Source organism: Periophthalmus magnuspinnatus, chromosome 9 (assembly GCF_009829125.3).
Source record: "Periophthalmus magnuspinnatus isolate fPerMag1 chromosome 9, fPerMag1.2.pri, whole genome shotgun sequence".
NCBI classification, from domain to species: Eukaryota; Metazoa; Chordata; class Actinopteri; order Gobiiformes; family Gobiidae; genus Periophthalmus; species Periophthalmus magnuspinnatus.
This window is the reverse complement of record NC_047134.1, coordinates 32193828-32218747: the sequence shown is the minus strand read 5'-3', so window position 1 is coordinate 32218747 and position 24920 is coordinate 32193828. Positions and strand designations below refer to the sequence as shown.

Genomic DNA, 24920 nt, shown 5'->3' with positions numbered 1-24920 from the left:
AAGTTAGCATAGTATTAAAACACAGGGAAGTCCTGGTTAGACTTGTTTTACTCCCAGTTTGACTTTGCCCTTTGCAGTTAAATCTTGGATTAGACCTGCTTTTCCCAAGATTAGTCTTGGACTGGTTGAGTACTGTTTTAAAATAGAGGTGGGACATATGTTGCAAATGTGTTTTTCAACACATGTCCCATATGTAGTTTATTTTCTTCATTTTAAGGATTCAAAATGAGCAAAAAAATTTATAAATAAACAAGAGTTCAGTTTATTAGTATAGTTGTCACATACTAAAATTTCAAACTCAATTTTGATAGTAAGGGATAGACTTGATACTCAATACTGATTCTGATACCGTGATGATAATAGAACACACTTTCTTTAGAAAATACAATATGATTTTTAACATTAAATTGCCGTGCTTTCTTTTATATTACCACATAGCCATCTATCTGTGTAATCCCTAAATTGTCCAGGTCCCATAGTGGTCCATGGGTTTATACTGGTCTGTCGTCTTATACTTGTTCTGATACAGCTCAAGATCATTCTAAAGTTATTCAGGAAAGGTTCATTTCTGTCCCTTGAATGTGACTTTTTTAGTATTGATACCTGCTCAAACGGGTATCTAGTTTTGATACTAGCTTTGGTATCAATTAGTATCTGATTTTCAATACTTTTGTCAACCCTAATTCCTGCTAAAATGTACTGTCCATTCAGGTTTTATGCAATACTCAAATCTCAACCTGGACATTACACACTCACTTTGTCTATCGCCCATCAACCCTTTAGTTTCTATGGACAGAGAATATACATGACTATATTCTAAAAATATTTAACCATTCTTTTCTGCACTCCACTGGACAATGGTCAGTTCTTGCTTCATTTTTCTCTTTAATTTCTTTTTTTCTTTGTTTGTTGCACTTTCCTCTGTTTGATCCAGAGTACTGAGATGGTGACCTTTGGCGCTCCAGTAAAAGGACTGTGTAGGAGGCAGATTACACAGGAAACTGTCTGTCCCTCCTATGCATCTCTCGAGAATTATGCTTTAGTTATTGACTTTGATTTTTGTGATAGTCAAAGGGAATGTTGTATGGATGCAATTTTTTATTTAGTTTGAAATGGTGCTTGTAGAATATTTGGTGTTTCAGACTTTCACACCTAAAAAACTGTCTCAGAAGATTTTTTTCAGCAATTTTACCAGTTAAAACCAGAGATATATTAAAACCGATTTGGGGTTTTTTCTTTAGTTAAAACACAAGCAATAATATGACGCTTGTAGTTTATGCTTATTGGTTGAAAAGTTCCGTAGAAGAGCTCTATATCTCAAAAGCTCAATGAAAGTAATGGTTTGATAAGTCAAATATTAAAACAAAAATGATCACTGACTTCTCTTTCCCTTTCATTTAATAACTTTTGCAAAGATGGAAACCCCGCTAGCATGTAACACTAGCCTGTGCTAATGTACATTTACAGAGACGCTAGCACCTTAGCCTGATATTCACTCAGACAAACTTGCACAATGGGCGCTTTTGTATGATTTAAACTCCTCACGTCATGTAGTGTGACATCCAACAATCTTATAAGACGAAAAAAATTGCACAAGACAAGACACCTAAATTGGTGCTAAATTAAGTGTAAAGTTGTACTACATCATTGCCACAGCCCCTATAATAAAGCAGGACCAAAATTGTATGACTTTTACTGTAAAGGACCTCATGTACTACCATCAGTACACATACCACAGTTTGAAAAACATATCTAAATAAATTGATAAGAGTAGATAAATTAAAATGTTAAGGTCTATGCGCACAGCTCCAGTTGCACACAAAACCTGCTGTGCCTTGATTTTGTATGTAACTCTTTGACCAATGTTTTGTGTAAAAATGGAGCTGCGTGCGTAGGACTTGTACACTTTTAGCTTATTGGCACAGTTTACAACATGATCAGTTTAATGAGTCAAATTAGTCATGCACAAATCAGATTAAGAATGGACAAATCAAATTACACACACATTGAATTATGAACGCACAAATCCATTTACACGCACAGCTAGACGGACACACTTCTGAAGGGCTGTAGTCCTCAAGTCATTTAGTCGATTAATTGTTCGATGGTGTCTTAGTCGACCAAAACTTGTAGTGGTCAAGTAATTATTTTATTTAGATTATAAGGATTTATATGGGACAACAGCAGAAAGGAAAAGTTATAAGTGAATTAACTGAAGATTTGATGTTTTTTCATGTTTATGTAAAAAGGAAGATTAAATTTATGATTTAGAAGTTTAATGTGTCTCTATATAAATACATAGTTACCTAGTACTTATAGAGATATACAGATATATAGAGATGCGTTATAGATTTGAGTACTTTTATCACAACCTCTTTAGTCGACTAATCGATCAGCAGGACATGTCTTTAATCGACCAAGAATTTCGTTAATCAATGACAGGCCTACATTTCTTATTATAGATGAATGGAATTACAGCGTCTTTTTTTCTTCTAACACTGTATTTCGTTTTCCAGCTGTGCCATACCCACCCCAACATAAGCTGACTGTCAAGGAGCTGTTTGAAAATGGAAAGCCCAATGCAGAGATGCTGCGGAACCATTTGGTGAAGGAGGGACGTGTGGAGGAGGACGTGGCCCTGAAGATCATCAACGACGGGGCCAACATCCTGCGGCAGGAGAAGTGCATGCTGGAGGTGGAGGCGCCCATTACAGGTACACTGAACTCCGGTTGGTTTTGTTAAAGCCCCTATACCCATTTTTTCCCAATTTATTTATTCTTTGCAGTAAGAAAGTAGCTGGGGGGGGGGGCACCGTGTATGTCTGTGGTGAAATGTTCAAATGTTCAGCAGTTACTATGGTGATACAATGGACACATTAGCAAAAACATCCAAAAGAGTTTTAAGAAAACTACTAAATAAAAAATACCAAATGGATTTAAACAACACATATTCAAGAGCCTGTGATCGATATGAGTTCATGGTCACATTTAGGTATTTGATTTTCAACAAAAACATGAGTGTGACTAACTGAAAAACTGCTCACTAATTCTAACTTGTGTCTGTAATTTTATTTGAGAAGGATTTAGCAGCACAAATTAGCTATGGTCAGATAGTGCTATAACAAAGCTCACATTAAATTCTAACTTGAATAACAGCGATTCTGACAGAGAAAGGCCTCTAGTTAGCTTCACCCCCAGGGAATGTTGAGGACATTAGCTTCAAAATAATAATTTCAGCAATTTGCCCCAGGACAGATGTATTGTAGCATCTCAGATATGTCCACTGCGGGCTGTTTGCATTCATTTATAAAGCTTTTTATCCTCCGAGAATCACAAAGTACGCTTTAGCATGCTAGTTGTTGGCCTTACCGTGACGACGAACTCTGCTCTAGTCTCTGAGAGTTGTGAAAACTGCTTATTAGCTCATCACTATTAATAGGAAAACTCATCACTAGGATGCTAGAAATGCAGGAAGTAAGTGTGGAATAACTTTGGACCACTACAAACTGAAATTAGTACAGTAATAATAATTAATAATGGAATATAGATCAATGACATTATATTCTTTATCAGCCCAAATGAAATGAAGTCAAATTATTTTCACTATTTTAACAACAATTAATATTCTTCGGTCAGACAGCAGGTAATTGTAAGCAGTAGTGATTTTGTGGTCACATCTTCATACTATTATGTATGCATTATGTTTCTGGATTCTATGTATCCACCACTGAGACATTAGCTAACAGGCTCTTTAGCTCGGAGAAACAATTGCAGAATTTTGACTGTACACATTTAAAGTAGTGTTTTCAAAATGCCAAAGAGGATCAACCTTTTGAATGGAGTGTGCTGCTATCCTGTCTCCTCCTCCTCAGAGGCTCTGGGTTAGACTCGTACTCTCTCAGAGTGGAGTGTGCATGTCCTCCCTGTGTTACTATGGCAGAGTCTTTATCCTGTCTCTTTGAGAGTAAGAGATCAATAAATGATCTACTTACAACTAATATTGTTTTTCTCAACAGTTTGTGGTGATGTGCACGGTCAGTTCTTTGACCTCATGAAGCTGTTTGAAGTGGGAGGCTCACCCAGTAACACTCGCTACCTGTTCCTTGGGGATTACGTCGACCGAGGATACTTCAGTATTGAGGTAAAACTTTGTTTTTCTGTCTGTCTTTTCTGTCCGCCACCTGCTTGTCTTCATGGAGATGTTATTGCTTTGCCTGGAATCTTCCACAATATTGCACTAAACATAGCTATATTGCATTTATTACAGTAGTTTTTATAGCTAAAAAATTATACCTTGAAAAACATTCATTCTTACTGTGAGTGGGCTCTACTCTTTCTGCAGATCTGGTGTGTAGCTTGGCCTGGTTATATTTCCATGGAGATAGTTAAATTTAATGCCATACTGTGAAACACTGGTTTCAAAGCAACAACATACATATGAGTACACATAGGGATGGAACAAGATCCCGTGCCACAAAATATCTTTTGTCTGGTCTCGTGGGAATTGTTCCCCATCCCTAACTCAGGGAGGTGGTGGACCCTCCAACAGAAATGACATACTACAAAGTACACCTTTAAAGTCGAAACTAAATCCACTTTTTTCGCTACATATTGTGTTTTAATAATTCTGCTATTGTTCCTAGAATTTTTTTGGCAATTTTAGCTCAAACTAGGTACATTTGCAGCTTTCTGGTCAAAAACGGCTTTAATTATCCAGTGTGGCCTTGTTTAGTCTGTTTTATATAACAAAGTTAGGAATTACATTTCACAAAATGTTTTGTTATTGCACCTGCTGTATCATTCAATATGTAACAGTTCATACCATATTTTCTCACTCTGTCATGTGAACGCTTCTGGGTATGTTTAAAATTTTTAAAACAACAAAAAGGCAAATCGGATTGGGCACGTTTGTCAAAAATAAACTATAAATAAAAACTAAACCAAAAAAATAAAATATAAAATGACATATTTACAAATGTCCAATCTTGACAATCAATAACAATGACAATCATACTATACCTCGTTCTTTTGTGCCTTTTTACTGCTGATTGAACTGGAGGCCTCGGCTGAAGTATAAGCCGTGCTGCCCTGCTCCTTGTCTCCCAGGCTGTTTCAATGACAACTCCAAAGGGCACATTTCATGCATACTGATTGGAACAGTTAAAAATAAGGCCGAGGTTTTCAAATGGCTGCGTGGATTTACAAGACCCTTTTTAAAGGTCTGGTCCAGGGTCAAACCAGTACAGCGCTCTGTGGGAGTGGTATTATACTATTAACAATTGAGGCCCCCATTGAGACGACAAAAGCAGTTATTTCATGTAGTTTTCAACTTAATTGTTTTAGAGGTACTAGTGCAGGGGTGCTCAGACTTGTTAAATGACTTGTTAAATGATGTTAAACATATATTTATTTGTAAATGTATTATGAATTCTTACATGTACAGTGCATTTTGATGGACTTTGCACAACGTTATGAGATAATACTGCACAACACAACTGAACTTCTTACATGTTCATAATTACTTGAATGATGATTACTGCTCTGACACTGAATAGAATCAGTGAGGGATGCAGAGTTCGGGCAGAAGCTTCTGACAGACAGGAGTAAAATTGCATTTTTCGTTTGAAAGCGATAACAGAGATAATCATGTGGATTACGATTTTGTCTTTTTTTTTTTTAGCCATAAAAATCATGTTAAACGAAGTATCAGAATTTACTGCATTTTTTCACACAACTACTTCTATTTTACACATCCATCCGTATTTTTTCTTTTACGCATCGAATAAATGAGTGAAAATCCCCGCAGCCCCGCGCTCTCATTCGTCGCCTTCGAGGGACAACAGAGGCAGATTACCGTAATGATGGTAAAATATTTAGATAGCCCCGTGTCTCCGCTTTGAGACGCCGTGTGAATTTGAATAAGTGCACGACTAGTTGCGGAGTTACGCTGCTGGAAAGTCCACAACCGCGCTCTATCGGCGACGATAGGATCCTACGCTATAGGGTTAAACTAACTCGCGTTTGTTTATGCAGCGTCCATGATGTGACCTAGAGTCAGGTGTAATCTGACTGTTGTCCTGTATATTAGTCATGTGACTGGATGGATGACAGGACGTGATCTACACAAAATGTCTTCGCGATCGACAGGTAGATCGCGTAATGAACACCCCTGTACTAGTGTATGCATTTTTTATGCTTTATGCAAAATATCTGAATACATAATTGTGATGTATCTGACAAGCATTGCAATTAGAACAGAATCCTAGAATTAAAAAAAACAAAGCAAATCAAAGTTCACATTTTTAAACGTATCCAGAAGAATTGGCCAGAAAGAAACTACAGAGTTAGCAGCCTTTTATATAGAATAATAAATAAATAAGAAAATGATTAGGGATAGGCCAGTGTGGTTTTTGAGCCTATACTGATATCCGATATTTGGCCTGCTATCGCCAATAACTGATATTTGCCAATACCGATATTTAGCTTTTAAAATCCATAGCAAGACCCACAAATGTATCTTGAAGTAAAGATCACAAATTAGATTTTCACCTTTGCAAAAATAAAAAAAAGTATTTATCTGGAATATAAAATAATTTGTTCTGTTTCCATTTTCACTCATTAGTCTATTCCAAAAGGGCACACAGAGACTGAAAAAAAATATTGTTATTGGATATCGATACTGGAACTGATATATCGCCCATCCCTAGAAATGATTGTACTTCAAAAATAGTAGCCTTTGCAATTTGCTAATTGTATCCATTTTAACTGACACAATTTAACACAATTTGATTGCAGGCCTATTTATTTATTTATTTTTTTGTTATTGAGAATTATATTTGTAAATCTATAAATACTGGCGTGGTGCATTGGAGAAGCTGCAGCAGTATTGGTAGAGTTATTCAGGTTAGTGGGTCATGCATACTGTCCTTGTGTCCTTGAGCAATATTATAAGCCCAAGGCATCTGTCTCAGTTCTGTCGTGTACACTTAGCAAAAGTGACTGAGTGAATGAGTAATGTGAACCAACTCTGACCTGGTTAGTTACATAATATATTTTTTATGAATCTGTATCATCACTGACATAAGATCAAATAACAGTCTCTTAAAGTGAACACACCACATATTATTCTGGCTTCAGTTGGCTTTTCACTTTGCTTTAGAGCACTTTGGCATTAGTTTTTGGGATTTCACTGGTGTTCTAACTTAATGGTGCTGTTCCTGATTTTTACTGTTGTCATAATGTGAAAAACAAAACTAGTTTTTTAGCGGTTTGCAGTGATCCAAACTCCAGTTAATCCTCACTTACATTATACATTCCTAGCTTATTCCTATAGCTAATTATTCACATTGATGAATTTATAAGCACATTTCAAACTATCAGAGGCCAGATCGGAGTTTTGCTGTCATAGTTATGCTAACAACAACTAGCATGCTAGCATGCAAAACGGTTCTGTTTAGCTGTGCTTATGACTGAAAGGTGTTTATTCTGCACTCTTCTCTTTTAATGTTCATTTTATATTTATTTATGTTTTGATTTGTTGTATTGTGATTTTAATGTCTTTCTTATTCTGTAAAGCAGGGGTGTCCAAACTTTTTTCATGAAGGGCCGCATATTAAATCAGACAAAGCCGAGGGCCGACTGAGGGCCATAGACTGGTCGCCAATACAGTGAATACTTCAAATGTGTGTTATTATTACAAGTTAGACTGAACCGCTAGACCTTTATTCATGCTTACATCCTCAATGGGACACATTAAATATTTGATAAGGGCTTGTTGAAGCAGATTTTCAGAAATATACAGTAAAAAGTACTGTTTAAAGAAATACAGGCTAATTCACCTGGAAGCTTGAGGGCCAAGAAAAATTGGTCTGAGGGCCGCGTTTGGCCCCCGGGCCGCAGTTTGGACATGCCTGCTGTAAAGCATTTGCTTTGTGATTACTTTGTGTACCAATTGTGCTATACAATTAAACTTACCTTGCCTTGCGTTAAGAGCTCACCTCCTAATTCTTCTTGAGAATAAACGGTCTCATTTCTGCCTTAGAGCTGCTTACAATATTTTAAATTAATTCAAATTAAACACATTTTGCACAACTACACAGAAAAAATGGGTACAGCCACTTGTAAAGATTTGGAAAACACAAAACACGATAGGTCTTTATCCAGAGTGCAGTTTAGATGTTGAATAAGTGAATGCTATGCTAACATAGCCATATGTGTGTTGTGAATGCAATTTGACCTCAGAAATGATCAGAACGAGTCCAGCAGTGGTTTATGGACTTAAAAACTGTTGAAGTTATGTACGATATGAAAATATCTGGGGAAAATCAGAATGATATCTCTGTGTTTTTATACAGACTGAACATGTTGCATGATGTATCTCTTTAAAGAGATGGCATTATGCAAATTTTTTTTTACCTTTTTACCATGCTATAATGTTCCCTCATCAAAAACATGCCTGAAGAGCTTTCAGATGTCTTCCATGCATGTTGTTTGAGTATTCTATCAATCTCTCCTGGCCCCTATTCAAACCCTCCTTATGGTTAGCTGTAAAATTCTGTGCAATTCTCCACCCACAAGCCTACGTCACTCATGCCTCCACACAACAGTTCTCCATGAATATACAAAAACATGATACCAAACTGTACAAAGCAACTTGTCAAACCTGATGCAATGTGCAGTAGTTTCATTTCTGGGATGCATGCTGATTGTGTTGTGATCTGAAGGGGGAGTGGCTTAGTGCAGGGAGCAAAGGAATTAAAACATGTAAAACAATAAAAGATAACATGGTGATCTAAATATGTTATATGTTAACAGTTAATACCTCATAGAATCAAATACCCGCTCTTTAAGTAAACATTAGCCTCAGCTTCATAATGTTATAGTACTGACTGCACTCATAAGATGTACTCATAAGATGCTGCATGTTTATTGTGTCTGTGACTGACAGTGCCATTCGTGGTAAAGCCCTGAGCCCACAGCGTTTCCCGAGCAACGCCAACGGCCACCGCCACCTTTTGAAGCAACGTTTTCATCATTTTCACCAGACGAGCAATTTGCTAAAGTCTAAATCTCGCAGCGCGTGATGGCTCTATTCAATGTGATGTGTTTATTCTAATTCACTTTGATCTAAGCCAGAGGGGGAGGACATTTACATACAATACATGTCATCTGCATATGAGAGAGGCCAGTACAGAGAGGACAGTGGCCAGGGCTGTTCAGAGCTGAGAGCTTTGAATTCAAAACAGGGGAAAATTGTGTTCTTCTTCTATCTATAATAAGTCATATTTTTTGGGCTATTTTAAGGCAGGTGGGAGATGTTCTTATTGTAATTTGAAGACATGCAAAAATAAAAATAAAATTAAAGCCGCAAGCGGCATCGAACGGCCCTCGCGGGCCGTGCTTCGCACTCGGCCGACCCGGCACTCCCTGTGGGTGGCGCTAACGCGCCACTTGTCCCTTTTATATTGCGGCTTTGGGCTGCACTTGTCACCAAACAAGTCAAAACACATGTGAAGTGCTGATGCACAAAATGCAAAAACATGGGTTTTCCAGGCATCGCCATGGCAACACCGTGCAAAATACAAAGTTGGCACCTTGGACTTTTTTGACGGGGACGACCTGAAGAATCACTGTGCCAAATTTCACAATTCTCAATGAAGCGAATAACTCGTTATAAGACTTTGAAATGTGCGAAAATTTGGAAATTTTCCCATTAGGATAACATGGGCGCTCTCGCGCATCGCCATGGCAACCCAGTGAAAAATACGACATGGGTCTGATTGACTTTTTTGATCAGGATGACATGAAGAGTCATGGTGCCAAATTTCACATTATTCCATGAAACTAATATTTTTCCCATGAATGGGAAAAATTGTGAGGTTTCCCATTAGGATAACATTGGCAGTTTGGCGCATCGCCATGGCAACACGGTGCAAAAGACGACATAGGTCTGATTGACTTTATTGATTGGGATGACCCAATGGAATTTTGTGTCAACTTTGGTAACATTTGGGAAAACTAAATTTTCGGTCCTCCATACAAATGTATTAGATGTTCTGTAGGGGGCGCTATCGCGGCAATTTAGTTTCTGTGATAATGAGTAGCTTTAGGCCCGAAAGTTTTACAACTGATTCGAATTTGAGCAAAATCGGGCTTTGCATGTGCAAACGGGAGCAAATTTAGACTTTTGAAAATTGCAAAAATTCTGATGGAATTTTGCGGCTTCGCCGCACGGAAACCGTGAAAGGGATCATCATAAATTGGATAACTTTTGATGCCCCATTTGTCTAGATGATGTACAGTGAATTTCAGCCCTGCAGGTGAAGCGCCTTCAGAGGAGTTGACGAAAATGCGAGGTCAGCGAAAACGCTGACTCGGCATTTCGGAATTTTCAATCCAAGATGGCCGACTTCCGGTATGTCAGAGGGCGTGGCCATAATAATCTTTTTTGTTTGGCATCACGTGAAGAATGCATGTCTTGAATTTGGTGGCTGTATGAAAAAGTTGACGTCGACGTCTCCCATTGACGTCAAAAATTTGACATTTGCAGGGGGCGCTGTCGCGCCATTTTTTTATGTCCAATGATGCACCACATAAAAAAATAAATTTTTCACCAGACCTGAATTATGGGCAAAATTTGGTGAGTTTTTGAATATGTTCAGGGGGTCAAATTCCTGCTCAAAGAGCAGAAGAAAGAAGAAAAAAAAAAAAATAAATAAATTAAAGCCGCAAGCGGCATCGAACGGCCCTCGCGGGCCGTGCTTCGCACTCGGCCGACCCGGCACTCCCTGTGGGTGGCGCTAACGCGCCACTTGTCCCTTTTTTATTGCGGCTTTGGGCTGCACTTGTCACCAAACAAGTCAAAACACATGGGAAGTGCTGATGCACAAAATGCAAAAACATGGGTTTTGCAGGCATCGCCGTGGCAACACCGTGCAAAATACAAACTTGGCCCCCCCGGACTTTTTTGTCGGGGACGACCTGAAGAATCACTGTGCAAAATTTTATGTCCGTCGTTGACGGTAATAAGTCGTTATAAGACTTTGAAATGTACGAAAATTTGGAAATTTTCCCTTTAGGATAACATGGGCGCTTTCGCGCATCGCCATGGCAACCCAGTGAAAAATATGACAAGGGTCTGATTGACTTTTTTGATCAGGATGACATGAGGAGTCATGGTGCCAAATTTCACATTATTCCATGAAACTAATATTTTTCCCATGAATGGGAAAAATTGGGAGGTTTCCCATTAGGATAACATTGGCAGTTTGGCGCATCGCCATGGCAACACGGTGCAAAAGACGACATAGGTCTGATTGGCTTTATTGATTGGGATGACCCAATGGAATTTTGTGTCAAATTTGGTAACATTTGGGAAAACTAAATTTTTGGCCTTCCATACAAATATATTAGATGTTCTGTAGGGGGCGCTATCGCGCCAATTTAGTTTCTGTCATAATGCGTAGCTTTATGCCGGAAAGTTTAACAACTGATTCGAATTTGAGCAAAATCGGACTTTGCATGCGCAAACGGGAGCAAATTTTGACTTTTGAAAATTGCAAAAATTCCGATGGAATTTTGCGGCTTCACCGCACGGAAACCGTAAATGGGATCATCATAAATTGGATAACTTTTGATGCCCCACTTGTCTAGATGATGTACAGTGATTTTCAGCCCAGCCGGTGAAGCGCCTTCAGAGGAGTTGACGAAAATGCGAGGTCAGCGAAAACGCTGACTCGGCATTTTGGAATTTTCAATCCAAGATGGCCGACTTCCGGTGCATCCGAGGGCGTGGCTATAATAATCTTTTTTTTTTGGCATCACTTGAAGAATGCGTGTACCGAATTTCGTGGCTCTACGCCAAAGTTGACGTCGGGACGTCTCCCATTGACGCAATGTATTTTGACTTTTGCAGGGGGCGCAGTCGCGCCATTTTTTTATGCCCAATGATGCACCATATAAAAAAATAAATTTTTCGCCAGACCTGAATTTTGGGCAAAATTTGGTGAGTTTTTGAATATGTTCAGGGGGTCAAATTACTGCTCAAAGCGCAGAAGAAAGAATAAAAAAAAAAATAATAAAAATAATAATATTTTTAGCAAAAACAATATATCCGATAACATTAGAAACACATATTATACGTTTTTTGAAAGCTCTTAACCTTCCCCACATCACCGTGGGGTCAATGGCGAATGACGAGCGCTAACGCGCTCGTCATTCGCCATGGCGTCGGGGTCCGCCATTGACCTCCCATTGACTTCCATTCATTTTAGCAGTAACAAGTATGGCCCATGCCTGCGGCATGGGGGCTTGGATAGGGCTCGATGCCAGGAGTGTGTTTGGGGACATGAGCGCTTCGCGCTGCATCAGCGTCAACATTGAGTCAATGGGCTTCGCCCATTGACTCAATGTTAACGCTGACATGCTAGCAAGAACAAATATGCATGTCCCATGCCTACGGCATGGGTTGCTAGGATACAGGAGTCTGTGCAGGGGGCGACGGGGGGCGACTCCTCCTATTGACTCCTGTTAACGCATGTCAGCGTCAACATCGAGTCAATGGGCGTAGCCCATTGACTCGATGTTGACGCTGACATGCTAGCAACAACAAATATGCAAACCCATGCCTACGGCATGGGTTGCTAGGACACAGGAGTCTGTGCAAGGTCGCGGTGCTGCCACGAAGTTGCGCGCTTCGCGCGCAACTTCGTGAAGACAGTCTGCAACGATGAGTGCTTCGCACTCATCGTTGCGGAAGCAATAGGCCCTACGCCCTGTAGGGGCTCGGGCCTAATAATAATAATAATATTTTTAGCAAAAACAATATATCCGATAACATTAGAAACACATATTATACGTTTTTTGAAAGCTCTCGACTTTCCCCACGTCACCGTGGGGTCAATGGCGAATGACGAGCGCTAACGCGCTCGTCATTCGCCATGGCGTCGGGGTCCGCCATTGACCTCCCATTGATTTCCATTCATTTTAGCAGTAACAAGTATGGCCCATGCCTGCGGCATGGAGGCTTGGATAGGGCTCGATGAAAGGAGTGTGTTTGGGGACAGGAGCGCTTCGCGCTGCGTCAGCGTCAACATTGAGTCAATGGGCTTCGCCCATTGACTCAATGTTGACGCTGACATGCTAGCAAGAACAAATATGCATGTCCCATGCCTACGGCATGGGTTGCTAGGACACAGGAGTCTGTGCAAGGTCGCGGTGCTGCCACGAAGTTGCGCGCTTCGCGCGCAACTTCGTGAAGACAGTCTGCAACGATGAGTGCTTCGCACTCATCGTTGCGGAAGCAATAGGCCCTACGCCCTGTAGGGGCTCGGGCCTAATAAATAAAGATTGTTATATTTAGCATTTTAGTTATTGGCAATTCACCCTCCCCTGTTTGAGAGTATAGGTTTACATTATCAGTTTCCAAATGTACATTCTTGATGATAGCAATTTGATGCCATTGGAGCCACAGTCCAGAGTGGAATAGGTTTTGAAGTGCAGAATTTAAAGTGCTACTTGTCAAAGAGTTTCATGTCTTCTGTTTTAGTTAAAACAGAAACAAATGCACAAATGTTTACCTTTTTTATAAGCAATTTGGTTAGCAAATGTAGTTACAGTGGCCAAAGTTGCTTTTCGAAGATTTACCAGCAAATTAAAACACAGAATTCTTTTGTGCCCTTAGATCTGCTAGTTTAGGGAAAAAAAATATCTTCATTGTTACTGTAATAATTTTTGTTATGTCAAAATGTTACCTGTAGAGGAGGAGAAACCTTCATATCATATATTATTATTTTTTTCTGATTTAGAGTTTTAAGCCATTGTAGATTAACACTATCAAGATATTACATTTTTTATATAAATCAGGACCATTCTAAATTATTCCGGTAAGGTACAATTTTGTTTATATAATTGATTGATTATAATTGATACTTATTCATAATTTCTAGTTCAGGTTTTGATACTAGTTTCAGCCCTACTGCAGGGGATGAGTGGTTTTGCTTGCTCGAGTTTTTAGGCAAAGGTTTTTTTTTTGTCATCTTTAAATAGTTCAGGGCAATATTGTAATTATGTCTGAAACATGCTTAATTCCATGGCCCTACTGGTTCTCCATCAGAGTAAAAATAAAGCAGTAAAACCTTCAGAATGTTGTGACGTCACATGGACTCAGTGTATTAAAAAGCCTAATAGCACTATTATCCACGATACGTATGCACTAGTCAATAAACATTTGTTGCACAGCGCATTCGCCATGACCCTGTGTGACTGTGGTCTATAGCAACTCCCATATATACCAATCCATCTGCTGTTGCCGTGGGAACAACAGCTCTGTAGCTGTATGAAGCTCATAGAACAGATTTTATTTATAGAAAGGGGGCTCCAATTGACAACACCATTTGTTTTAATCATTGCTTCATGACTGTGGCTGCGTTTTTATGTGTTCTAATGGGGATATTAGAGATGAATGATTATAATTGAATGATTCCAATCAGCAAAGCACAAGTTACTCTGTTTGGGTACGGTGAATTCAGGTAAAGTGTGACTATTAACCCTTTGAGTATTAAAAAGCCACCCATCAGTTGTGGTCTTAAATTGTTGTGAGTGTGGCTCATTGTCAAAATAAGTCATGTTTACACATGTGTATGAAAATATGAAAATGGCCTTAACATGTCATTGTTTCCTTATGCTGTTACCAAAAAGTGCCATTTCACCTGAATTCACCCCAATAAATATAATGTAGGTTTACCTATAAAATATCCATGGGAATTAAACTGCCCAACTCTGTTTAGACCTCTAAAACATGTTCATGTACATTTGTTAAAGATAGGGGATGTAGAAATTCAGGTTAACATTTCATAAACATGACTGTTTCCTCAGATATGAGGTACATGTTCAAATCAAATATTGCTGTTACTGATAAAAAAAAGTATTGTTTATTTATTCTTAACTATAAAAACATTAGACATTATTCGGTATTTTGTTTCTTAAGCCTCATTATCCAGTCAGGAAGTAGAAAGAGCCTCACATCAGTCTCTCATTTGGATTGCCAGTTCCTACTATCAGTTGTAATTAAACCTAAAAACACTCTCTCTGATCTGAACACTGGCTACCAAAACTCTAGCACTCGTAGTATTCATCAGCGCTAGTGCATCCTCACAGCCAGGTGATCTCTTGTGCCCCGGCTCTACTCCTCTGTGCAGTACATACATGTCAATAAAGTCCGCAATACTTCTGCATTTTGAATTTGAACACAAGAGGAGTGACTCCATGTCCCACAGGGTGAGCAGAGGATGATGACGTATTAGCACGGTGACTATCAACTCAAATCTGAGAAACAAGCAGAGTTCTTTGCACTTGCAGCAAGATCAGGCTACACTGAATTATTTTGCTTTTAGTTTTGCAATTTTACAGACACATTTACAAATTAGAGAAAATGTTGACAAATGTTAACTGCTTTAAGGAAGGGTATGAAGCCTACGCTTACTGTTTAAAAAAAAGCACATGGACAGGCCTCAAGTGCTCAAAGCTCAGAACCTCCAGAAATCACTGACTGAGCTGCAGAGGCTGTACTAGCACTGATTCATGATTGACTGCAGGTGCAGCGGTGTAGATAGGGATGATTCAAATCAGAGAGAGCCCTTTTAGCTTTATTTCCAATTGGTGTTATGCTCACACTTTTGGGCTCATTGTGCTTCCTGATTGGATATTTGGCTTGAGAACCGAAACAAAGCATACACTGCCCAGTAATCTAAAACCACTTAAGAGTATCCAAAAAGTGGCATTGTGATTGTTTATATTGTACGGATGTTCTAACAATCTCTCCTGTCTCTTCCTTCTGCAGTGCGTGCTCTACCTCTGGTCTTTGAAGATCAACCACCCCACAACTCTGTTCCTGCTGCGAGGGAACCACGAATGTCGCCACCTCACCGAGTACTTCACCTTCAAACAAGAATGTGAGTGCACACGCATATCCCCCTCAGTCTGAGAACTGGATGGGCATGATGGTTCTTGTAAATCAATAAGATAGCCAGTTTCTTTGGTTTAGGAATACCTTAGCTGGAGAATTTTGTTTATTGTGCAAGTGTTGTGCAAGGGTTGATGGGGGAAACCACAGTGACTGAAGGAAACCCACCCAGCTGGGATTAAAATCCAGAAGTTCTTGCTGCGAGGCAAGAGTGACAGGCACCCAAAGACAAGCTATATATACCGTAAATTTCGGATTATAAGCCGCTACTTTTTTTCCACGCTTTGAACCCTGCGGCTTTTACAGCAGTGCGGCTTATATATGGAATTTTACTGGATAACGGCCCCTGGGGGGCGCTCTCTAGCTGTAAACGTAAAAGTGAGACAGACGTGGGGAAAGATTCTGCTCTGAAGAATTCACTAGTTTTGATTTTGAACGATCATTTTGCGCATCATGAAATGGATATGATGCAGTTTTTAAGATAAAGAAACAGAAAGGAAACAGAGCAGGGGTCGGCCTTTAACACGCAAAGAGCCATTTGGACCCACTTTCCACATAAAATAAAACACTGGGAGCCGCAAATACTTTTTGACATCTAAAATGAAGATAACACTGTATAATAACAACAATAATGTAACGGAATAATGTAGGTTTTACTTTCACGGACAAGCCTTCTACACGTGGCAGATAAATATGGCAAAAACAACTTAAGTGCATAAAAAAATACAACTCACCAAACCGCTGCATCATGCATCGCGCTGATTATGTGATTATGTCTACTCTACTCCGCAGTTTCTTTAAAAAAACAACAACAAAAAAACTCGTAGCGTATCGTTTAATCCCAGGTGCTTATTCTCCATGTGCCAAAGCAGTTTTGAAGGTTTCATTGCCTTATTTGCTTTTCCCGTATGTTACGTAGAGCGGACTGTGCGCGTGAGTCACCTGTAGCGACAAACCCAGATTTTAAGTAGGCATTGTCTGTTAAATTTATCTTTCTTTTTCTTGGAGGTCGTAGTCTCCTCTTCTGGCTCCTCAGTTGTCCTTTTCCCCTTTGTTAAAAGCTCTCCAAAGACTTTTGTTTTGGCTCATTTTCACTCGCTTGTGGCTCTACTTTTGTGCGACGTGTCTGATGTGTTATACGTGATACGTCACCGCGGAGACAAGAGCAGATAATGTACTTTTGCTACTACATCAAATAGATTTCTGTGGCGATTTCCAGCAGGATTTTCATGATACATCTACGGACGAGCTTATTAGTGTGTCATTAGGGACGGGCCAAAGTTGCTCCTGACCCCTGTGCGCACAGCGTCTGAAAATCAGGGCTCTTTACGCAGGACTGTGAGCTGTGTCTGTCAGTTCCCAAGCCACGCAGAGCCGCAGTATGAGGCGGAAAGAGGCGCATGCGGCTCCGGAGCCGCGAGTTGCCGACCCCTGAAATAGAGCCACTGCACGTAAGCTCGACATCAATGAATCCAACTTGGTCAATGTAAAAAGACAACAAAAGTTTTCAGAGGAAATAAAAGCAGATTTTCCGTGTTGGTGCAGCTTTATTTTCTAAACCTGCAGATGTGTTCATCCCGTGTTGTTGTCGTGTTGGTGCTAATTTTCAGGCACAGTTTAAAAAAAGCGTGTCGGTGCACCGTCTTTCTGTGTAAATATCTCATGTTACAATATGAAAACCTGCGGCTTTTATTCAGGTGCGGCTTATATATGTACAAAATTGATTTTCTCTTCAAATTTAGCTGGTGCGGCTTATATCAAGGTGCGCTCTGTAGTCCGAAATTTACGGTACTACCCTAACCTTTAAGACAATTTATACCATGGTCAGTGAGAATTCCATTGGCTAATTGCCGTGCGTTCATACTGCATAACGTACAAGTAATCCAGCTACAGTTAAATCACATTCTATATCACTGCTCTGTGGCGATCTCCATGTCATCACCTTAGCAATGGGTAAACAACTGGTCAACTGCTCTGAGTAGAATTTCTTATCTTAATTTAAAACACTGAAGTAACTGATATTTGGGATATTTACAGACAGTCAATAGGCTTTTCACATTAAGAGCTGCAGCATAAGAGCATTAAACAGTTTGGAGCTGTGCATTAAAACTGCATAACGCATGGCTCCTTGTTGTTTAATGCTTACTTAGGCCTATTCATCATTGACTTGATAACAAAGCACAACAGTACAAGTAGAGGACATGTGAGTGATAGAGGCAACAGGTGATAGAACATGAGTACTTCTCTGGGTCAGAAGTGTAGGAAAAACAATAAAAAAGGCATGTGCTTTTCAAGGATAAACAAATCAGACCTGAAATTACGAATTATTGATGAATTATTGCCAAAAGTCATGATCAAAACACGTTGGCATCCCTCTATATGATAAAAGTCTATTAAAGCAACACAGTGGTACTTTCTGGTGATAGCATGTCCATGATTCCATGGAAACAGATGGTTAAAACCACTAGAACCTTCTTCATCGAGATTTGCCATACTGTGGAATATTATAACAAAAGGAACAGTATTTCCATGGAAACAAGCAGAATGAGGTCCTCCTCCAGGTTTGTGGAGATTTCCAAGCGCAAACAGAGTAAGGACGCATGTTTTTAAATGTTTTTCAGTGCAATAAAAACATCCAAAATAAAATAAAAATAAAATCACGCTTTAATTGCAGTATATTTTGGGCTAAAATGTTAAACAGTGAGAATTTAATTTAGTCCTTAGTCCCTCAGGTCTTTGCCATTTCCAATCAAATGTCTATTTTAGAAGTAGGCTAAATTTCAGACATTTTGACAATTTTGTCAATTTTTACCTGTATGTAATAGAATAGAATGGACTTAGAAACACACAGTTTTTCTCCTCTTCTCCCTGTCAGTGTTCCACTACAGTATTGACAGCCTCATTAGCCTTTAGCGCTAACTCCTTACGGTATTTCTCACTGTCTGTTTGGACTGTGCTGGAGCGTGGAGCAGGTGTGGATGTATTAGTATGCAAACTCCTAGACAAAGACTCCCAATGGCACACGCAGAAAACCACTGTGCCAGCTGCAAATGGTCTTCTGTCACTGAGCACCAGAGCCCACCCACGCACCTCGCTGTTCACCGGAGGAGAAGGAGAGGAGAACGCACCGAAGGACACGAAGAATGATTTTATGATGTTGAAAAGCCGTATGAGAAGAAAATGGGTGAAAATACATATATAGCGATATATTCAAATCTCACGCCATGATATTGATACTTTGCAGCTGATGTCATCAACATTCCCTGGGGATGTGATGCTAACTGCAGGCACTGCTCTCTCTGAAGTTCAGGTACTCAAGTTAGACTAATCTGAGATTTGTTTTAATACAATCTGACCATAAAGAACTGATTTAGCTGAAACTACAGCAGGTGAGCTGATTTGTTTTGTTAAACTTTCCCTCTCACATAACATTACAGTCACAAGCTAACTAGCCTTAACTAACAGTTTAGTCACTCTCACCTTTTTTTCCAAAGTCATACTCTTAAACTGGACCATGAACACTTGTATTAATGATAGGCTCCTGAAAATCTATTTGGTCAGTGTTTGCTAATGTGTGCATTGTGTCACCATGGTAACTACTGAACATTCCGCCATAGGCATACATATAAAACTCCCCCAGCGCAATGTCACTGCAAAGTATCAATTGCTGGGTGAGTTAGATGACGTTACAACATTCAGTAAATATAAGGCAGATTGGGGCAGTCAGACCAAACTCAGCAGTTGTAGTTTTTCTCATTTTTGTTTCAGTTTCTGTCAGTGTTAGAGTTTTTTTTTTTCTTCGTATTTATATAAAGACAGATAAAACTTGTGAATCATGAGTTTAATCTGCCTTTTTACATAAAATACAAATATGAAAAAATACCAAAACTTCAGCTAACTCACTCATTCACTCACTAACTTCTGATTTCTGTTGTTGTCCCATATAAATTCTTGTAATCTAAATAAAATGATGAGTCGACTAACTAAAACCACTAAATGCCCTACACCACACAAAGTAATATTTAGAAAAATGCACGTTAAACTCATCACCTATACGTCCCTATGATTTGCTTGACAGTTAAAATAGCATAGTGCCACTTAGGGACATGACTTAGCCGCCTGAGCTTTGTTGACCATATTAGGAGTGTAGTTCCTTCTGTAAATGCCTTATATGGCCTTCCTCCTGCTTTAATCTGACCTGAGGCTTGTGCAACTAATAGTGTTTACTGTGACATCAACATAACACCACACAGTGCAGTGGTCTGTTGCATCACCGTGACGACGACTGAGCCACTTTCGGCATGAGGCGGGGCAGCTCATGTTGACACTCGGACACTGACACACATTTGTTGACCATTTCACCTATTGGGTTTTACAATGAAAAACACTGCAATGGCACAAATTAATAGATTAAAGTACACAATAATGCGATTTTGTGTACGTACAACATAAAATTGCACATTTTTTTTGCTAAAAAGCATAATTTAATGGTGCATTATGTATCTTTTCCAGTGGAAGGTCCAGTATCATTGCCTACATGAAGATATTATTGCTTTGCCTGGAATGTTCCTCAGTATTAACCTTTGTATTTCTGTTGAGACCAGCAAGTTAAGTCAGATCTGTGGAGAGGCAACCCTGCTCACTGTAAGAAAGGAGCATTCCAAGCAAATTAATAAAATCTCCATGGAGACAACACGGAGACTAACCCCCAACCAAAACCATACATAGTGCACCTTTAAATATGCTGTTTTCAAAGGGGTTGGATGAGGGCCAATAATATGTTTGTACTATAAAGGAAAAACAATACACGCAAATAGTGCTTACAGTATTTATATATTATTTATTTTGAACCAGTTATGACATGGGGTAAACTATTTGTATAAGTTCAAAAGTTCAAAATTGACTGTTGTACTGTAAAACTGAAAAAAGTCATTGTATTATATCATATAATGTTAATAAATAATAATAATAATAATAATAATGAATGATACTTTTTTTTGTGCTTTTTTTGTCATTTCACAAAATGTCCCATCATTTCTAAAATAAGGGTTTTAATGGAAGATGTGTTAGTAAGATTGACGATTAATTCCTTCCTCTAATAATATAATGTAACCAAAATTAGAATACCTAGTCTCTTACTCCTCTGTATCTTCTGCTGTCTCGCTTTAAAGGTAAAATCAAATACTCTGAGCGTGTGTACGACGCCTGTATGGAGGCCTTTGATTGCCTGCCCCTCGCCGCTCTGCTCAACCAGCAGTTCCTCTGTGTGCATGGAGGACTCTCCCCCGAAATCAACTGTTTAGATGACATCCGCAAAGTAAGTCACCACCTAGGGTTAAGACTCTTTCAATCGATGTGCCCTTTAGCACATAAAGATTTGTAGCTTGCATGTTACTTAAATGTTTTTTTTAGAAAAAAAAATCATATACTTAGTGTTATTTGTATTCAAAGACAGTTTAAGATTTATGAGGGAATTTTGGATTTAATTAAAATCTTGTTGCAGTTTTAAAAGTGTCAGATCAGCAGAGGGAGCATTTGCATACAAAACAGCATCATCTGTTTATGTGGCTTTCTTTTAAATTGTAACAAACAGAATTAATAAAAATAGTAAAAAGTAGGGTGCCCAAAATTGAGCTTTGTGGCACTCCTTTACTTAAAGTGATTTAAACGTATCGACTACTACCGCCTGAGTTCTGTTTAAAAGAATTTTTGGAACCAATTACAAGTAGCATTGTCAAATCCAGTATGCTTCAGACACAGGATTTAAGAAGCTTTAGTTAAATCAATAAACAGAGCTACACAATCTTGTTGGTCATCAAGGGCTGAGAAAATGTTATTTAAAACTTTTGTGGTTGCAGTGACAGTACTATCCCTTTTTCTGAAACCTGACTGATAAGGAGCATTTATTTAAATAAACCATAGCTTGTCTGTGTAGACCCTCAGTCGTCCAGGTCTGATCCATAGCAAACAATGAAGTTAAATCTGTCAACTGGACAAATCTTGTAGGAGTGAAGACGTCTTCACTCCTACAAGATTTGTCCAGTTGACAGATTTAACGTCATTGTTTGCTATAAACCATAGCTTGATTTGCAACTAACTTTGCAACTAACCTTCCTAAACCTTTTGCAAGACAAGGTCATTTAGATATTGGCTGGAAATGATTTACATTTTTAGTTGTCCCACCTTTATATAAAGGCAAAACATGTGCTGTTTCCATAATTCTGATATAACTGCCATTTGAATCGATAAAAATATGTAAAAGAGGTTGAATTAAATATGGGGCAGCTACAAATAGAAGTTTTGGATCAAGGTCATCAGCTCCTGTGGTCTTCTTTGGGTCTACGGAGCAGAGAGCATTTAAGACCTCTGAATCAAATAAAGTATCGGATGGTAATGTATAAATACTAGGTGTACTTACTGTCCTCTGGAACTTTCAGCGCAGACATACCTTTCTGACTGCTGATAATCATGTATTTCTCTTTTTGCGCATCCAAATCTGACCTAGTTGTGTGTGCAGTTTTCCAGGCAGCTTTTCTTTCTCTAATTAAACTTGCAATTTCCGAGTTGAACCAAGGATTGTTGCAGTTTTTTCATTAAAATTTTTCTTTTAGGTGCATGTCGGTCTACAGTTTCATTAAATGTATTAATAAAAGCGTTGAAAGCCATATCAGGGTCAGGGAATCGTTAGCCTGATATCACTGTAATACAGATCAGAGATGAAGGCCTGCTCATTGAAATGTTTATACAATCTTCTAACCTTTACATATGGACATCTCTTTTTCACTTATGTATTTCAACTACATCCAATTGGACAATGGTCACTAAAATTAAGCAGAAAAACACAATTTGCCTTATAACTATGAAGTTTAAGATTACATCATTAAGTGTGCCTTTATTTAAATTTCTTGGGTCAGGTCTAGTCAAAGTTTCGGACTCTTTCTCCAGCCAGTTGATATTTATATCACCCATTATTAGGATCTCATAATTTTCCAGGTTAGTAAGCATCATGAATAGATCATTAAGAACATTTTTAGTGGCTAAAGATCCATGATAAATACCAGCAATAGCCAATTTTTGATCAGGATCATTTACATAACTAACAGACAGAGACAGATATTCAAAACATTCAGGCTTTGAGCTGGAGAATAGAAAGTCCAGAGGCAGGTGATCTTTGACATAAATGGCAATGCCGCCTCCTTTAGATTGCCTGTCACATTGAACAAAAATTGTAACTTTTAATACTGATTAGCTTATCACTTCTTTTATGTGACAGCCAGGTTTGATCTGCCTAGTCTGTAATGTAATCTCATTTAGATATAATACTACGTACATTCATATGCATAGTCCAAACTTTAACGTGCCTCTGGGTTTATTAACACCTTCCTAGCAACCTAATTATTCACTGTGACTCAACATTCAGAGACCAGGGCGGAATTTTGACACCACTGTAATGCTTACAACAACTACCATGGTAACAGCACACTAGACTTACTTCCTGGTTCACTCAAGATAAAAAATAGACAGAAAATAGATAGAAAATGTTTGGAGTAAAAAGTGTCAGTGTAATCACTGGTGTGTTTGTGTGGATGTGATTGACAGTTAAATGGTCATGCTCATATTTTTATATATAGAGGGTGACAGTAGCTCAGTTGGAGTGTTTGTCCACTGACCCAAAGGTTGGCGGAGCGATTCCAGCTCCCACAGATGAATGCTGTCATTGTGTCCTTGGGCAAGACACTTAATCCCCCCTTGCCCCAGTGTCTGTGTACACCAGGGGTGTCAAACTCATTTTGGTCTGGGGGCCACATACAATTTAATCTGATCTCAAGGGGGCCGGACCAGAAAACTCGCAGCATAAATACTAACAATAAGTAGAAACATTTGTGCAGCGAAACATGTAAAATATGTTTATTGAAGAGAACTGTTCCTTTATAAAATATTAAGAACAACCAGAAACTGTCTCATTTTTGTGCAGTACAACTCAATACTGTCATTTTGAAAAAACAAACAAACAAACAAACATTTAGATTTTATTAGAGCATGTGCAGATTAATACAGAAATGATTTGAACTCAACATTCTGCACATAAAAACAAAAACAGAAAGATCCAGACCTAAAATCATCAGCATTTTACCTTTTTATTTTACAGGATTTAGTCATGCTTTGTTTTTGATCCAGAAACTTGGCATCTTTTAGCCTGCACAAGTGCATCAATATCAGGCATCATATCCTAAGTAGCTGCCAATTTCAAAATGTCATTTAAGTGCTTGTGTGTAGCTTTGAGCGCAGCTTTGTTTTATTCATTATTACGTTTCGAAGATGATGCTATTTTGCTAGCAATCAGAAAAAAAGAATAAATAAATTTCTATTTTTGCTGAGTGTATTTTTATTACAAATCAGCTGAGGGCCGGATCAAGTCTGTAGGCGGGCCGGATCCGGCCCCCGGGCCTCATGATTGACACCCCTGGTGTACACTGATGTATGAATGTGTATGAATGGGTGTGTGGCTCCTTGATGTAAAGTGCCTCGAGTGCCTTGAAGATGGAAAAAGGCTATATAAAAATGTGATCATTTACCATAATCAGTGTAACTAGAATGTACAGTATCTGATACAGTTGTGCTTGTGTGGTTATGGTTGACAGTTAGACCGCTTTAAGGAGCCCCCAGCCTTTGGACCCATGTGTGGACCTGATCTGGGCCGATCCTGGGGAGGACTACGGAAGTGAGAAGACCTCCGAGCACTTCAAACCACAACTCTGTCAGAGGCTGCTCCTACTTTTTCAGGTACACATTCAGACAGGAAGTAGGATTGCATCATTTTGAAAAAAATCTAATTGTGATTTCTGTGACAAGTTGTGCCATTTACCATTTACGTTTAAGGATCTCATGCATTCCATGTCTAACCTAGGTACTACATTTTTCTATAAAAGGACATGATATTTTGGTCTTTGCAGCGTAC

At 38.9% G+C, this 24920-nt stretch overlaps 1 protein-coding gene across 1 annotated transcript in view; it reads left to right on the top strand.

Moving 5' to 3' along the window:
- Positions 1-24920, top strand: part of ppp3cca (protein phosphatase 3, catalytic subunit, gamma isozyme, a) — a 57335-nt gene that overhangs the window by 16896 nt on the left and 15519 nt on the right. The window contains 7 exon segments of the mRNA XM_055224051.1: positions 2517-2714; positions 4017-4141; positions 15839-15950; positions 21133-21278; positions 24604-24645; positions 24647-24706; positions 24708-24745. Of these exon segments, the coding sequence (XP_055080026.1) occupies positions 2517-2714; positions 4017-4141; positions 15839-15950; positions 21133-21278; positions 24604-24645; positions 24647-24706; positions 24708-24745 (721 nt within the window).